The 18,881-nt window shown below is 35.9% G+C and overlaps 1 protein-coding gene across 2 annotated transcripts in view; it reads left to right on the forward strand.

The window, feature by feature from the left end:
• Nucleotides 1-18,881, forward strand: part of LOC136037339 (fatty-acid amide hydrolase 2-like) — a 206,635-nt gene that overhangs the window by 10,035 nt on the left and 177,719 nt on the right. For both annotated transcript variants that reach the window (XM_065720010.1, XM_065720011.1), the window contains exon 2: nt 5,952-6,171. In XM_065720010.1, coding sequence (XP_065576082.1) covers nt 5,952-6,171 — 220 coding nt within the window. The remainder of the gene's footprint in view (nt 1-5,951; nt 6,172-18,881) is intronic.

The raw sequence follows: 18,881 nt of genomic DNA on the forward strand, positions 1-18,881 counted from the left end.
TTTAAATGCAGGATAGATTATCCATTATTCAGCCTGGGATTAACGCTATTGTAAATAAAATCGTGAAAATTGAGGTAAGTTTATCTTACGAATGGATGATCGGATCTTAACGAAACTTGTTATATAGAAAGATCTTATGTCTCAGATGCTCTATTTTCAATTTGGATTAGATCCAGGGACATAGGCGGGTGGAGGGGGGAAACGGACCGTCACCATTTTTTCTTCTAGTAAAAAATACAAAATTCCACGTTTTTTCAAATAAGAGCTTGAAATTGGTAAGACTTAACTTAATGAAACTTATATACTTGAAATCAGTAACATAAGCTAAATCTTTTGATATATCTTTGGTATAAAAATTCTATTTTTAGTTTCGGTTACTGTTGAACCGGGTCGTTCCCTGCTACAGATCGTTACCACAAACTGTTTGATATGGGTATTTAGCTTTTCGCCATTTTCTCTTTGACTATTCTCTGCCAGTCCATAAATGCGGCAGTGTTAGTTTCTGACATCTCTTATGCATTCTTTAGCTTGATTGCCAATGTCTTCATGCCTTCTATTTATTTTCTATTGACCAATTTCAGCTGCATGTTTTTTGGCAATTTCAGGTAAATTTCATGCTCATGAGCATGACAATTTGGCAATTTGGCAAACAGGCAATTTGGCAATTTCAGCTGCCTGTTTTGCTTGTTTGATTTCATCATCCTCGGGGAACATAATTGGCTTAAAAAAATATAATGCATACATAGACTAATGAAATTAAATCACAATATGCACAACCGTTATTATTTAAGTAATATTTGATTATTTAGACTTAACATGGATCCCAGTTAAGAATTAATAAACTGTAAATAAATGTTAATATTAAAATATTAATACAACAATGAAAATCAAGCGCAACTTATAAAACTGTATTGTTTAAGTAGTTATTAAATATAAAAATATTATAGATTGTAATTAAAAAACAAATTCATTAATTTTAAAATTAATAGGATGTAATATTAATGGAATAAAATAATAGAGGAATAATCTCTTTCTTATTAATCCCGCTGCTTTGTAATGTTTCCACTCTTTTTTAAAAGCTAAGACAGCACTGGTAATAGAGTTACTAGTGCTGACCAAGATTGAAAAAGGTATTCCATACTCACATAATTTCTGTAAGCTTTTATGTTGGGAGTCAAACAGCTCCTGGTAATGAACTATAAGTAAGGAGCAACCCGACTCAATAGTAATTGAACTCTAAAAAATGGAATTTTTATACAAATAGATATATCAAAAGAATTAGCTTGTGTTACTGATTTCACATATGTAATTTTCAATAAGTCTAGTCTTACTCATTTCAAGCTCTTTTCTGCAAAAACGTGAAATTTTGTATTTTTTACTAGAAGAAAGACCACAGGTGCGTGTTTATTTATTATTTTTTTTGATTGTTTTTACAAGGGGTGATTGTATTGTCGCATTGGTCCTAGAATATCGGGGGAGGGATCATTTGAACTGAAATTAAAGTTCTAGTGCCATTTTTAATTGACCAAAAGCATTGAGGGCTATAAAACCCCCTCCCATTACAATTTTGAAGTAGCCATTTTTTCATCATAGCCGAAGGCCGAATAACTGTGCCTTTGAAGATATCATGACCCCCATAGCTTCTGGGGAAAGGTACTTAAAGTATAAAATTTGCTCATTGTTTATGCATAGTATTTGTTAGTGGAAAGTATGCGTACATTATTCGGGGAGGGGGCGAATTTTCTGCTGGGATATCTTCCATGGGGATAATTTTCCACGGGAAGGGAAGTTTCAAGGGGGTGAATTTTTTAGTGGAAATTTTACGCTGGGGGGATTTGCCAGAGCTCCTACAAGAAATTCTTCTTATGTCCTGCTTTCTCTTTGCTGACTCAATTTTACGCGTGGAAATGTTAAGGGAAATTGTCCGGGGTAAATTTTCACCAGGGTTGAATTGTCTAGAGAATATATCCGTGTGGAGGAGGGATTTTTTCGTGGAGGTGGAGCCAGATTCCCCGGTGTTATTTAGAAAAATCATCAGAAATTATACTAAGATAAATTGATTCAACTGAAAATAAGGAGCGAAATTAAAACTGAAAACGAACAGAAATTTTTACACATATGAGAGGGGTTACTCTTCTCCAATACCACGCTCTTTACGCTTAAGTTTGAGTTTCGCCCCAATTCCTTAAGAACGACTCCCAAAACAGAAGGCTCGTTTAATTAGAACAATAAGGAGCTTTTTTTAAAGTACTAAAAGACTTAAGCGTAAAGAGCGGGGCATTGAGGAGGAGCAGCCCCTCTCATATACGTATTAATACGTGTTCGTTTTAAGTTTTAATGTTAATCCTTACTGTCACTTGAAAAAAAACTTTTTTTTTATAAACTTTTTTTATTTAACTATGTGTAGTTGCAGGACAAGGTGCTAAAAAAAAAAAGTAATTTCAAAGCATGTTTTATTTATCATTCTTTCGTTTTATTTATCTGGGGAAACGGGATTTATTTAAGAAAATGTGCCGCTCACATAAACCAATGAAATTAAAGCACAATATATGAAACGGTATTATTTAAATCATTAATGAATGTATAAATTTATAATCAAAAGAAATAATTTTATTTACTTGAAAAATTAATAAATTATAGTATTAATAAAGTAAAATGGAAGCTATGCAATCTTACTTTCTCTCTTTAATTCCACTCTTTTATAATAATTATACTTTCTTTTTCAAATAAGGCAATATTGGTAGTACATTTGCTAGTACTGAAACAGCTTGAAAAAGGCATTCCGTACTTGTATACTTTTTCTTATATAGATCTAGTCTTATGTCTCATCTTTTCTTGTGTCTCTGTAGGCTGTCTTATGTAAAGGCAGATCTGAGTGCTTACGTATATTTATATTTTTTTCTTTTAATTTTGTATGCTATTAGAAAGTACTAGCCATAAGATATGCTTACAAATTATTGAAAAATGCAATTTCAAAAGAGGTTTGGGAGGGAGAATGTCGTTCCAAATTGAATAAATCAACCCCACGGCAACACTGAATACAGTTATCTGTGCTGACCAACCTTGGAAAGGTATAAATACTTGTATACATTTTTTGGGGGCTTTCATGATGGGTATTATATGCTGATGTAGGTCTAGGTGCTTACATGTATTTTATTTTTGTATGCTAAAAAAAATTCAAACTAAGAAACCTAAATGCAACCTCTGGAAAAATAATTTCCAAAGGTAGTTGCAGGATATCGTAAAAAAGTGACACAGAAGATGAAAATGAACCACCTACATTTGTTTTCTCATTCCGTGTTTATCTTTTATTTCACGAAGACAAGCTGACAAGCTGAAGATGGAGCTAGAAATTGGGGATTGAAATAACAAAACTAGACTTAAATTATGGTGACTATTCTGCTTCAGAATTGTGTTTCTTTTTTTTTTATCATCCCTTGCATTATTTACGATGCAGCATAATGTCCTGTGTCGTCTGCTAATCTGAGAAAGGCATTTACAGTATGTCATTTTGACATCTAAATTGTTCAAATCTTGGCGAGAATTCCTCGAACTCCCGCAAGAAGCAATATTTATGATTGTTTAACTAGAAGTCTGCGTTTTAGTTTCTCCTTGTTTCAAGACATTAAGTTTGAAAAGCTTTTAGAGATAATGATTTTCTTGCTTGTTTTGACAAAGATTTAAAAATATATACATCAGTAAAAATATATTTTGGAAAACCGTTGTGATAGCTTGAATTAAGCTGCCTGTCATATACATGATTTTATAGTGTCCTACGGATTTTCTATGGACAGAAATAAGATCCGATAAAATAGACATAAGGAAGAGTACTGTATATCACAAGTCTATATTTGAACATTATTCTTATACTCAACTAGCTCACAAGTCCTTACAAGCCAATTTTGGTGAAAATCAGAGAATATTTGTAGATTATGTTTTTGATATATTTCAATTTAGGACAGTCGTACTGTAGTCTTAAAGATACTTAACGATGATCATGTAATCATTAAGAACCATTCTTTTGACCTTTCACGACTGGATATGAGTCGTTAGAAGTGAGACGTTTCTAAATATATTAGGTTATAGAGAGGAGGAGGGGTGTTGCAAGGGACAAAGAGCCTCATAAGTATGTAATTAAAGAGTTCTGATTTGGGCGTATGTGTTGTACAATTAAACTTCTGATTGATAATCAAAAAGCTTCTAAACTCTAAATACCGTTTTCAGTAAAAAAAAAATATGGTAGAATTTTAAGTGAATACGAGTCTTAGAGCATCGGTTTAAGCCCTTTAATGTAAAGATTAAAAACCTTACTATTTATTTAGAAAGAAGATAAGAGGTGGGGAGGGGAAAGGGTGCACATGTCCAATGGTACCTATCTTGGCCCTTTATTTATACACATTGAAAGTCCGATTTAAACAAAGTGTGACGTATCCTTTTACTAAAATGTATCTATGAAATCTCTGTTTATAGGGATTATGTTCGTAAATTGGTGTTTTTTCCTTCGGGCCGTGTTTATGATGTCACCCCTGGAGGCATATTTTCGGAACTTACGACCTTTCTCATTAAAACTTAGAACTTGGGGTTGAATGAAACTTTAGCTAAATTTCTGTGACGATTCAAAATTAAGAACATGGATGGAATCGTGTCACCCTTGGAGGAACAGAATTGATTTCCAATCTGATTAAAATTAATATAAAGAAATTTTGAGTTGGTGCCTTTCGGGATCGCGGGGCGCCCAAAAATGCGAGATGCGTTACTATTTTCCATCTCTTAACTAGTGGTAATGATAGAAAATTTTACAAAATGTGCCTCGAGGGGCTACGCCTTGCGTGCATAAGATTCTCTATTTAACTGTTTTAACGAAGAGCCTTCGTAGATACATTTTAGTAAAGATGTATCCATGTTTTCCAGGCGATAGGGGCCTTGCAGGGGGCATAGGATGTTGTATGTATATGCTTGCTATATGCTTGAAAGCGTGTATGTTTCGTTTGTATTAATATATCTTCTCCTCTAGGTTGATTTTGTGCATATAATTATATTGCTTCCCTTTTGACAATTAATTATATAGGGAATGGCGCTAAATGAATTAATGCCCGTTGCTGAAAATTAATTGTAAAATCTGCTAATGAATAACATTTTTGTGTGAAATTGAAAAAAATAAAAGCCCACAAAGAACACAGTAAAGATTTGTCTTTGGTTGAACACATGGAGCCTTACTGTTACTACTTTTACTGCTTCTACTCTAGGTGCTCCTATCAGAAAAACTCCTGCCGTAAATACTACTGACAACTATCCTACGACTGAGCTACTGCCACTTTTTTACTCCTACCACGACTACTCTTACCACGGCCATTTTCATCCTGACTATTCCTGTTATGACTTCTGCTTCTATGACTATTCCTAGTTAAGGGAAAACTTCTGACTTGACTACTCATCAGCGTTGCTATTGTGGTACAACGTCCATTTTTGGTACAGTTTAGAGTTCCTGGTACAATGCCGTAAATCTAGATATTTTATTGTACAAATTAAAACTTATGGCTCATTTTGGTAACAGTCTGATTGCATTGGCCTGCTTAAGTGCCACCTTTATGAAAATTTTGAACTCCTCCAGTCACCTCTTACAAATGTTAGCAAAAGAGACCTCCACAAATTACAAACTATATCGTGCTATAAAATGTATCTCGAAATTAGTTTCTGAGAAGTTATGACTTCAATATAGCTTATTGCAATTAATTTTGCTGCTGGCAGCCAATAAAAACCATTCTTTTTCAAAGAGAATTGTTTTCGGCTGAAAATGAATGGTTTTCATTGGCAATAATGGACGAAAATCCAGTTCAATCAATTACAATATTGCTATATTGGTCGTGGGGTAGATGTTCGGCAAATGAAAACTGTTGAGACCTCCCCACCCCGATGTGCAAGTATGCTATTGTTGTTTATTTTTATTGCAGATTACCAGCGTAGAGGTTGTAAAATCTTTCATTAAGAGAATAGAAGCAGTTAATCCTCTGCTAAATGCTGTTGTAGACAAGCGATATGAAGAAGCTTTAAAAGATGCAGAAGCTGCTGACGAACTTCTCAGTAGTGGAAAAAAAACTTTTGAAGAACTTGAACAAGATTTGCCGTTTCTTGGAGTTCCTTTTACTACTAAAGTGTCTGTAGCAGTAGAAGGTAACTATAATCTATAGCCTCTAAGTTAATCTGAATAGATTACCCTTAATTCCAGCGTGGCGAAGGGAAGGGGGTTAAAGTTAAGGTGTTATGCAATTGCACTTTCGGGCCTATAAAGTGTGAAGCATGACAAAACAATAATCATAAGCTAATCACCTAGTTTGATCTTTAATCGGGGGTTTGATGTTTGGATTATTTCTGAGCACAGCCTATTCCTATCTCCGAGCATATCATAGCCTATGTCTGAGCATAGTTTCTATGTTACTATAAATAGATGACTCTTATATTTGGTTTGGAGACGGGAAAGGATGAGAGGGGGGGGTTAAAGTTTAGGTGTAAAAGAGTGTCATATTAGAACTATACATTTTGGGGTTTGACAAAACAGTAATGATAAAGCTAATCACCAGGTTTGATCTTTAATTGAGGTTGTTTTGACTCTCGGAATATTTAAGATGAGGGGCCTTGGTCTGAAAGCCCGAGCCTTCGATAAGGAACCTTACTTTCTGAATATTGTAATCTTCCATGAAGCTAGGGAGAACCTAATTAATTAGAACCTAATATTAGTAATGGAACCTAATTAGTTACAACCTGAAGTTAGAATAGTTACCACATGGCACATTCGCCAGTTTGAATTAATAATACATTTTGGAGTAGCTTCGCACTTCCGCACTTCCCACAATCAATAACAGTGCAATTGTATTTGGCTAAATACAATTAGTTTCCATTTAAGTTTAATAGTAGGGGTTGTAATCGTTGTACTTGTCTCTATAGTTCAAACTCCACTTCCCCTGATTTGGGTTGTTTCTTTTCCAAATAGTATGTTTATAAATCGTCAAGAGCTATCTGGTTTTGTTAAGATTTTCTTTGAAGACGGAAATAGATTAAATACTCATTCCCTCCTAATTACCCATCTTGAACCGTAAATTTCCGGTCTTATGCTTCGATTATCAAATCGACTTTTCGGTTCGATTGTCCACCCCTGGCAAGTATTTAAGACACTGTTGCTCTGCCATATTCATAAAATAGAGCTTCGTTCTCGAAACCTCAGGTACAGCGTGAAAAAGTCTTGGATCCGCGTTTTTTCCTATTTGGCTTTCCTGTTAAACCAAAATGGTTTAAATGAACTTAATACAATTAGCTGTTGCTATTACATTGCCGGTATGTCCTTTTGATAACCTGTATTTTAATGCTCCTTGAAATTTTTATCTTAATGCTCTTGGGCTTCTAAGCAGTAAAAGTATCGGTGGTAGAAGTGTTAGTAGTAGCATGCACATATTATCTTTTGGTCAATTAATATTCCCCTTTAAGTTTTCTCTGAAAACCCAAATTTGGTACCCAAATCTGTTCTTGAGACACGCCCTTTTCACAATCTGCATGCGGGTAATGTGTTTTGATTTAGCTCAATTTCTCCCTCTATATCCTGTCAAATCTTCACCTTCATGCGCGTAGCCTTAATAGCAGTAGTATCATAGGAGTAGTGGTAGTAGTAGGAGCAGTAGTAGCAGTAATAGTGTTGTATTAATAAGAGTAGTAACAGCAATAGCAGCAGTATTAATAGCAGTAGTTGTAGGCAGGGTCGTTACTAGCCAAAATGTTAGGGGGTGGGGGGTTGGAGTAAGAGATTTTGCTGGTCAATTTTACCGATTGTTTTTGTCAAAAATTAGCATAATTTTTGTTTCAAATACAATACGTAAAATCACCGCCAACCGAAAGTCAGATTTCGGTACATATCATGTCACTATTTTAATGTTGTTTATTTAACCAAATGGAAAATTGTGGCACCATCTGTAAAATCACCGCCAACCGAGAGTCAGATTTCGGTACATATCATGTCACTATTTTAATGTTGTTTATTTAACCAAATGGAAAATTGTGGCACCATCTGTAAAATCACCGCCAACCGAGAGTCAGATTTCGGTACATATCATGTCACTATTTTAATGTTGTTTATTTAAGCAAATGGAAAATTGTGGCACCATCTGTAAAATCACCGCCAACCGAGAGTCAGATTTTGGTACCTATCATGTCACTATTTTAATGTTGTTTATTTAACCAAATGGAAAATTGTGGCACCATCTGTAAAATCACCGCCAACCGAGAGTCAGATTTTGGTACCTATCATGTCACTATTTTAATGTTGTTTATTTAACCAAATGGAAAATTGTGGCACCATCTGTAAAATCACCGCCAACCGAGAGTCAGATTTTGGTACCTATCATGTCACTATTTTAGTGCTGGTTATTTAACCAAAGGGAAAATTGTGGCACCATCTGCAAAATCACGACAGGAGGCCTTAAAACTGCTTAGGCATTGTCATGTGTTCTTTGGACTATTTTAAACAAAATTACTATCTCACAGTTTCGACCTGGTTCGTTTAGGAAAAGAGAGCGTTGGGGGGGGCTAGTTGCCCTCTGACCGCTTTTGACTTCTAAAAAGTGCATTAGAATTTCTGATTTCCAATCGAATGAGCCTCCTCCGCAGTCTGTACGACTACCTCTTCCATAATAACCTTATATTTTAATAATGGACAGCTAGTGTAACTTATACTCCTTGCTATTGCGCCGTGGGGAGTTTTCATCCCCAAAGACGTGATTACTGGACCTTTCGGATATGCTGAATAAATTGGCTATTTCTGCGACAACTCCTTTTACACGAAGTGCCATGATCAGACAAAAATAATAATGCATTGTGCCGACATCGCACTTTACTTAAGCAGCATTGCGCTGCTTATGGTTCCATCTTCTACTTACACTTGCTTACGTCTGCCTATTAAGAGCACTCTAATTTTTAATTGACTATTGACTATTTATTAATTGATTGACTATTAATTGATTGACAATTTATTGCCAGCGTTAGTGTGTCTATGAAAAGCCATTTATTTATTCTGCGTGAAAGCAAGGAAATGTTCAAAAGCATAAAGATTTGACAGAAAAAGAATTAAAATGTTGGATTTTCATTTCTATTTTGAACAAAATAAATATATCCGGTTGAAATTTTCGATCAACCCTAGTTTTGTGTAATGAATTTTCAATAAAGATCTAAATAATAGAGTTTTGGGTGGATGGGGAGGGGGATCATTATTTATGTGAATTGAAAATCTGCATAATTTCTGTTTTTCTATAGGGTATATGTATCTTAATCCCCATCCTGTAGATCCCCTTGAAATTACTTGATGAGTAAAGTTAGTTTTGACTCGTTTTAATTTTTTTCGTGTAAATTAAAAAAACATGAGTTTAAAAATAAAGTTTTATTGCTTAACAGCTTAAACATTGGATTTAAATTTTTAGCAAGTCAGTACATGATTCTTTTTGAATTAAAAAAATTCAAATTAAAAAATTCAGTTGTTCTTTTTAGAATGAAAAATATTCAACTTAAAAAAATTGGCTGTTCTTTTGAATTAAAAAAAAATGAAAAACTAAAAAAAAAACAAGTTTTCTTCAGCTGAAAGTAAGGGGCAACATTAAAACTTAAAACGAACAGAAATTGCTACGTATATGAGGGGGGTTGTCCCCTCCTCAATACCTCGCTCTTCACGCTAAAGTTTCTTACTACTTTAAAAAAAGCTTCTTATTGTTCTAATTAAACGACCCCTGTGTTTCAGGAGTCGTTTTCAAAGACTTGGGACAAAATTCGTACTTTATGATGAAGAGCGAGGTTTTGAGGAGGGAACAACCCTCCTCATAAACGTAATAATTTCTGTTTGTTTTAAGTTTTAATGTTGCTCCTTACTTTCAGTTCAAAAAGCTAATTTTTTTACTTTAAGTTCTGATCGTTTTTTAAATGATGCCAGGAAATATTGCTCCATCTCCACGGAAAAACCCCCTTCCCCATAGAGAGATCCTCTAGATAATCCAATCCCGGTGAAAATTTACCCCGGGTAGTTACTTTTAACAGTTCTACCCTTAAAAATGAGTCGGCAAAGAGAAAGTAAGACAAATAAAAAACATTTCAATAGGCATTCTGGAAAATTTCTCCAGTGTTAAATTTCCCCTGAAACGTTCACCCCTTCTGGAATAGTGGGCAAGATGTAAGTTTCCGCGCGGTAAGTTACCACTGGGTAACTTACCCAGTAATGGTAAGTTTTAGGTTAATCTTAATGTTAAGTTTCATTTGTGGTAAGTTTAAGTTTTTGATGAACAAAAATGTTCTCCATTGAAACAAATCCACCCCTAAGAGAGCTGCCACTTCACTAAAATCTATTGTAAAAAAATTTCATTCATCAAGTTCAATACATGAGTCATACCCCTTTGAGCTTATGCTGATATCGCACTGTCCTACTACCTTTTTGTCATTTCCTGCCTGAGTAAAAAAAAGCGATACGTGACGAATCAGTCAGTCTGAATAAATCAGACGTTCATAGCAGAGGTCAATATAATTTAGTGAGTTTTTAACTTTTGACTCAATTTTTTGACTGGCTATCTTTAACTATAGAAAAATAATCAATGAATTATATATCCTGCTGTAATGCGGGTAGTAAGGCTATATTAATAAAAGCAAGGTAGTAAGGTGTAAGTGTTAATAAGTAAGGTGTAAGGTAGTAAGGATATTTTAATTAAAGATATTCCCGTCTAATCTAGAATTGCGATAGTGACATAGCGGCAACCAGTGCCCATACATAAATTCCTCCTATCATCCCACTAGATTCTTCATTTTTTCTGGATGAAGTGTCGTTATAAGGAGGTGTCCACAAAATCAAATTGAATCTTTTTATATGGAATCTTGGTTTTGAAATAGATACTTTTACTGGCTTTTGCCAGTGTTTTGACTTTTTATTTTATTTTGCGATCTTAGCCAAGTCTGCCTCAATGTCTTTAGTTGTTTTCCATGCTCTCTATCCGTCCATCACTGCATAACTGCATATGTTTATCAAATACTTTTCGTGATTTATTGCATTCACTAGTATCGGAAAAAAAACGCACGTTTGATTTGATAAACTGTTTTTTTTTTATTCTGGTCGGTTAACCCTGTCAACAAAGAGTGGCTATATAAAGAAATCACTGTTAACTGTAATCGTGTTACAAAAGCTTTCTGCAAGCATTGTTGTTGTTCATTGGTCAAAAATACTTGCGCTAAAAGCATGACCTTGCGCTATGTGAAAAGGCACCAATTGACATCCGTGAATATTATGATGTGCATAGATCATCTATCCATAAAAAATTCGCTGCTGCAACAAAGAAGCGCATGAAGAAGTAGTCGCGTGAAAGAGGGAATGGTGTAGAATCTGAAGATGTCGACATTGATTCCAGCAGTTCTGACAAAGGTGGTTCTAATCAAGTTCCAGTACTTTCAAACGCTTTGGCTGGAACGTCATCGCTTCCCAGTACTTCTGGGTCTTCTTTTGCGACTCCCCTTATTCTTTCAAATTCCCGCCCTCTTGCTTGTGTAACCAAAGTGGTGCAGCAACCAAAACTTACGTGTATCCAAAAAGTAACCATAGAACAACATGAAGCCAGCGAAAAAGCTTGGGTTTGTGCATTTTATGCATGCAATAAACCGTTCACTGTGGTCAAAATGAATATTTTGCAGAGGCCATAAGGGCTACAAATCCAGCTATGAAGGAAATTTCGGATCCCAAAGTGCGAACCATGTACCTGGATGAATGCTTTGCTGAAAGCACGCTTGACATTAAACTGGAAATTCAGGACTGCAAAACAGCCAAAATTCTTTGTTCGGGTGGATGTGCAAATATTGGACGAGAACCCATTGTTAACTATATCCTTGTCACTGACAAAACTCTCTTCCTTGAATCAGTAGAAACTGGTGACAAGCAGCACACTGCGCAGTTTGTAGCTGATGAGCTGAAACGAGTTGCTAAAGTCTGGTAACCTGCTATGACTGGAGACAGGATTGCAATAACAGGGATTGAGGCCATGTGCCTATTGTTAATAAACTTGTTACCTTGTCGTTGAAGCAAAGATATCTCCACCTTTAAACCATTGGGTTCATCCCTCACATTTTGAATCTTCTTGTCCGAGATACTATGAAAAGCTTAGACCAGTGTGTCAATAATATCTTTAAGGTTATAACTTCTGTCAGGTCTTATCAAATAGCTCAAGTTGTCCGAAAAGCAGATTGCAATTCTTGGAAAAACTATTAAGAAAATGTATCTACTAATCTGTGTGCTTCATGAAAGAGTCACGGGAACCTTTATAGTCTATGTCAACTGATAGAAGTTGTGGTATAAATGAGGGAATTCAGAATATCAGAAAGGTGCTTTTCAATGATGTGAAACTGGATTAATTAACAGCCTATCTGAAATTCAATTTCACTTGGCTGCCACTTCTTTGAAGGAGAGGAAGATCCTTCTTTGTGTTTCATCCCGTACTTCAATTTGCTGCAGCGGCATTTCCAGGAGATTGTACCGTTCTTACCAGTCTCAAAGGCCAAGGAAAAAAAAATACACAAGTACCTAAAAAATAGGAGGGTATTTACATATGATCCCGCCCTGGCTGCAGCAACTCTACTTGATCCGCTTCGTGGTGCAAACTCATTGATCCATGATTAGCTTACGGATGCAGTAGGTCGAATCAATGAGCTTGCTAAACTTTCTTATCAATTTCAGAAGGATGGTGATTCATTTAACAAAAGATCTGAAGCTGACTTTGTTAGGATCTTGAACACAGAACTCTGTAGCTACATCTCCAAAAATGACCCGTTTTCAAAACCAATATACTTTGAGACTGCACAAGCTGTAGAACCGGCAGCTTGTTGGTGGGCTGTTTTTTTGCGAAGTTGGTTCTTACAGAGTTGCTGTAAAAATCTCAACCATTTGTTTTACCATAGCCTCCTGTGACAGACTCTAGTCAGGCTATGGACTAGTTCAGACCCAACATAGAAACCACATCAAGAATGAAACAGCGAACAAAATTCTAGTGGTCCGTCAGTCACTCAATAGCAAAAAATGAGCATCATGCTCATTCAATGAGCATCGTGCTCATCCATGAGCATCGTGCAGCTTCAAAAATGCCTGGAAATCGACGTGAAAGGCTGGAAGGGATATTCACGCTGCCATCAAGTCTTTCTATCAATAGTTAACTGCCACGTGATAGTGGAGATGCTCTGCCAGACATAGCTTTTGAAGATGCACCAGATGAGGATGAGGAGGAGCAGCTGCAGCAGCTCTAGCTTATCTCTTATAGAGAATTATCTGAAGCCTAAAGTGCGATTTATATATTTTTGTTTCCGTGTAAACGAAGTAGGAAATAAACAACTAAAATAATGCAAAAATAATATTTTTCTTATCAATCTGTCTGAAGAGAGAATATTTTCTTTTAAATTCATAATTATTTTAAACTTACCACTTATGCGGTGACTTACCAAAGTTGCCAGTAACTTATTTGGTATTAGTAAGTTTCGAAACATACTGATAAATCTTACACACTACCCCGAAAAATTCTCTCCCCATGGAAAATCTTTCCCTTGGAAATCATCCCAGCAGCAAATTAGCCCCCCCCCTACCCGGAAAATTTATAAACGCCATATTATTTTAGAGTAGCAGCAGCAACAAATCTTATCGGCGAAAATGCCTAAAAAACGCTTAGTGTGTTCTGGCCTTAGTGTTCACTTCATTAGGGAGTTACAGTTAAAGTTTCAAGTTGTTCGGAAAAAAATGCCCTTTTTTGGGCTCTTAAAAAAATGTGCTTATGAGCACTTTTCGAGGTTGAAACCAGTTGAAAATATGTTTTTAGCCCAGTCTGAGAGGTTTGTGTCCAAACTAGATTGTGCTCAGTTTTAGAGGTTATGTCCTTTTTGAGAGGTCCAAACTAGATTTGTTATGGCATGAGGGTTGTCTACATGCACTGGAAGCTATAAACCTAACATAGATAAAAACAATCTTAGATCCACTTTTGAGCATCAAAAACCGATGCAGCCAAAATTAAATCCAAATTTGTTTTCTGTATGGGGGTCAACCTGACCAAAAAAATTGAAACTAACATTTTCAAGGTGATTGAATACAACCCCGTCTTTGTGGATCCTAAATATTTTAGTCTTTTGGTCTGCAACCATTGAAATTATTCAAAGTCAAGTAATTGGGCTACACAGAAATATTTCGAGTCCCACCTGGTAAAAAAAAAAAAAAAAAAAAAAAAAAAAAAAAAAAAAAAAAAAAAAAAAAAAAAAAAAAAAAAAAAAAAAATGTTCCAGTTTTGGAGGCAACTGATTTTTTTTTAAAGATTCTTTTATTGTGCATAAGGGTTCCTTTGACCCAATAGCTCACATATGTTAGTTTCAAGGCATTAAGAGGAAATCACCTCTCTTTTTGAGACAAATCAACATTTAGGAGATGATTCTTTTTGTCGTCTTTCAGTCCTTAATTTTATTTTAATTCCCCTTGCCCTTCCCAAACACTCCTTGAAAGTTTTAAATCAATCCCCCAGTTGTATTGATGTATTTCAGATACGCTTGTTGATATGCTGGTGAATAAACTGTCTTTTAATTTACCTCACCACTTTACTGTGGATAGACTCTAAGTTCCACCAGGGCTAATACTACCTAAAATTTTTTGGTGTTCCGAAACATACGTTTGTTGGCCTCCAAATCCCCTCATTCCAACCACAAAATATGATGTCCTCTTGCTTTTACTCCCTTGTCTTCCCCAACCCTCTGAAGGTTTCAGCTCGATCCACACCTGCCGTTCCTGAGAGATTGCAGATATGGAATTTAGATAAACTGAGCGTATGGTTTGTTTAGATTACTCTCCACCTATCCCATAAGTCGTTTTTCAACATACATTAGGGAGCCCCAACATTCTCTTAAAATTCCAACTCTATCCTCTATGCTGCTCCTGAGATAATGCAAATATGCGTTTTTGATAACCTGGGTACACGTAGTTTAAATTTGGCCCACATAGCTACATCTCCGGGATTAGATTCTAGTCCAACACGGGTTCATAGTCCCTACATTTTAAGCAGATTTGAAATCCAACACTTAGAACATTTCCGTCCCTCCAAGTCAAGATTGTATGCCTACTTTGGGTATAATAGGAGCATAAAAATAGTTTTTAGCCCCCCCCTCTGTGCTTCCCTCCCTTCCCAAATCAGTACTTGAGGTCGACTTGGCCTTAGTACTTGAGGTGTTACACTATTCTTTTAATCTAACAATAGTATCTTTTGGTTTACTTCGGTATATACACATGAAAAAAAAATCTAATTCCTGTAGGGGCTTTAAGTGCAAACACGTGTAGGTGGATCTGAGAGCTAAAATTATTATTGTCTCTCTCCCCAATGCAACATCGAAAGTATCCCTGTCTCCCTCCTTCTATCTTTTACGCTTCCAGAAAATTTTGACTCTTTGATACACATAGTGTCTTTTAGTCTAGATCTCACCCTTCCCAAGTCAAAATTTGAGATCCACTTACCCCCCCCCCAAACGCTCCCTGAAATTTTAACTTGATCATGCAAGCCATTCTCGAGGTAAGGCTGATAAAACTAGGGTACATATAGCGTTTGTTTTTACTTACATAGTACGCGTGTCAATTCTAGAGTACACACTTTGGAAACTCTAAAAATCTGGGCCTAGCAAACAGTTCCTAAGAGCTTCAACATTATCGGATAACCAAAACAAAACATGGCTACCTTTTCTGCTGAAATCGATATGTGAGCAATGGGTTATTTGCATAATTACCCATTGTCTGTCCAGTCTGCAAAAACGTAGGCCAAGTTAAGTTTGTGGAAATGACTATCCATTGTCAGTTACACAAAATCTGTCTGTAAACAAAGGGTAATTTGCATAATTAACCATTCTCTGTCCGGTCTGCAAAAACGTAGGCCTTGTTAAGTTTGAGAGACTGATTATCCATTGTCAGATACCCAAAATCTATCTGTAAATTACATATAAAAAAAAAGTTTTTTTTAACTGCATGTAAGAAGCGACATTAAACCTTAAAACGAACAGAAATTATTCTGCATATGAGAGGGGTTGTCCCCTCCTCGACACCTCGCTCTTTACGCTAAAGTTTGACTCTTTCTCACAACTCTACTTTTTAAAACAATAAAAACTTTAGCGTAAAGAGCTAGACGTTGCGGAGGGGACAACCCCTGTCATATGCGGGATAATTTCTGCTCGTTTTAAGTTTTAATGTCGCTCCTTACTTGCAGTTAAAAAAAGTAATTTTTTTATTTAATTTCTGAACGTTTTTGAAATAATGCATGTTTTGATTTTGGCCCACCGCACATGAATAATTAAAACGAAATTTGTATTTTTTTTTTTGCTAAATCGCTTTCTTATAGTTTTGATCGGATGATTTTGATAAGAAAGGGTGGGGGAGGAGGCCTAGTTGCCCTCCAATTTTTGGCTACTTAAAAATGCAACTAGATTTTTTATTTTTTGTACGAACGTTTTTGTTAGCAATAAACATACGCTCCTCACGAATTAACTCAAGTAACGAACTTCTATATTTGTGTATTTTTATCATGTACTAGCTGTTGGGGTGGCGCTTTGCGCCACCCCAACACCTAGTTGGTGGGGGCGCTTCGCCCCCCCCCCCAAGCCCCCCCGCGCGCGTAAGTTGTTACGCGCCATATTAGTTACGCGCCATTGTAGTTGTGTCCCTATGTCCCACCTGTGAATATAGATATATATATATATATATATATATATATATATATATATATATATATATATATATATATATATATATATATATATATATATATATGTTTTTAACTACGTAAAACTTGCGAATATACAACATTCTTTGCTGTCCCATTGTCTGTGCATATAAATAGATTGTCAGGTTTACCGACTCTTGAACATGCAACATATAATGGTCCATGGGAAAACAATCCGTATTCAGATCTATACCTCATGATTCTAATGATTGCCCTTGAGCTTTGTTGATGGTGATTGCTAATCGACCATTCCCTGTGTCGCCGTCGTCATTTATATATCCCCCTGTGCCCCCCGGCGTCCCCGTTGTAGTTGTGTCCCTGTGTCCCGGTCGTCATTTATATTCCCTGTGTCCCGGTCGTCATTTGTATCCCGGTGTCCCGGTCTGTATATACATTCGTTTTTGAAATGGTATATGATGAAATAAATTTTTGTATTTTTCCCCTTTTTTTCTTTTTAGTTTTTTTTCTTTTTATTTTTTAGTTTTGTTTTATTCCTTTGTTTTTCATTTTTTTCCTTTTTTTATTTTTTTATTTTTTTCTTTTTTAGTTTTTTCGTTTTTTAGCTTTTTTAGTTTTTTTTATTAGTTTTTAGTTTTTTTTCTTTTTAGTTTTTTTTTAGTTTTTACCTTTTTTTTAGTTTTTTTAGTTTTTTTTTACTTATGTCCTGGTCGTCATTTATACTCCCTGTGTCCCGGTCGTCATTTGTGTCCCGGTGCTTTGTTCATGGTGATTGCTATTCGAACATTCCTTGTGTCCCGGTCGTCATTTATATTCCCTATGTGTCGGTGTCCCGGTCGTCATTTGTGTCCCGATGTCCCGGTCTGTAATTTCGTCAGTCGAAAACATGACGTCAGTCGACACACAAACATGACGTCACTCGACAGACACACACACACACACACACACAGACAACTTATTTTTATATATATAGAAGATATGAGGGGGTTTGCCCCCTCGTCAATACCTCCCTCTTTACACTAAAGCTTGAATTTTATCCTAAATCTTTAAGTATGACCCCTGAATCACAAAGGCCGTAGAATAAATAGTTGAAATTACTAAAAATACTTTAGCGTAAAGAGCAAGGTATTGTGGAGGAGAAAACCTTCTTTTATACGTAATATTTTATGTTCGTTTTAAGTTTTAATGCTACTCATTATTTCCAGGTGAAAAATGTTTTTATTTATTTTCTTATTGTTTCTTTTTAAAAAATGCTAGAAAATCTTGCGCTCTCTTCATGGAAATTTTCTTCCCTCATGATAAATTCCTCCATGGAAAGATCCTTCTACGTAACCCCCGACCCACTCCCACCCAAACACAAAAAGTCCCCCTGAAAACCTCTGTATACTTCATAATAGCCATTGCTATATGTAAATAATGGTCAAAGTCTGTAACTTGCAGCCCCTCCCCCGGACACTGTGGGGGATTAAGTCGTCCCCAAAGACGTAGCTATCAGGTTTTCGACTAAGCTGAACAAAATGGCTATCTCAAAATTTTGATCCGGTTACTTTGGGGACAAATGTGCGTGGGAGGGGGCCTATGTGCCCTCCAATATTTTTGGTCACTTAAAAAGGGCTCTAGAACTTTTAAATTCCGTTAGAATGAGCCCTCTCGCAACATTTTAGGACCACTGGGTCGATAGGATCACTCCTGAAAAAAACAACAACAAATAAACACGCATCCGTTCCACATTTTTTCCACATTTTTGTAGATGGGAGCTTGGAACTACAGTAGTGTTCTCTGATACCCTGAATCTGATGTTATGGTTTCGTTAAGATTCTATGACTTTTAGGGGGTATTTCCCCCCTATTTTCTAAAATAAGGCAAATTTTCTCAGGCTTCTAGCTTTTGATGGGTAAGACTAAACTTGATGAAAATTATATATTTAAAATCAGCATTAACATACGATTCTATTGATGTAATTATTGGTATCGAAATTCCGTTTTTTAGAGTTTCGGTTACTATTGAGCCGGGTCGCTCCTTACTACAGTTCGTTACCACGAACTGTTTGACAAAGGGTAAATTGCATAATTACGCATTGTCTGTTCAGTCTGAAAAAACGTAGGCCATGCTAAGTTCGGGAAAATGACTACACATTGACAA

Source organism: Artemia franciscana, chromosome 16 (assembly GCF_032884065.1).
Source record: "Artemia franciscana chromosome 16, ASM3288406v1, whole genome shotgun sequence".
Classification (NCBI taxonomy): domain Eukaryota; kingdom Metazoa; phylum Arthropoda; class Branchiopoda; order Anostraca; family Artemiidae; genus Artemia; species Artemia franciscana.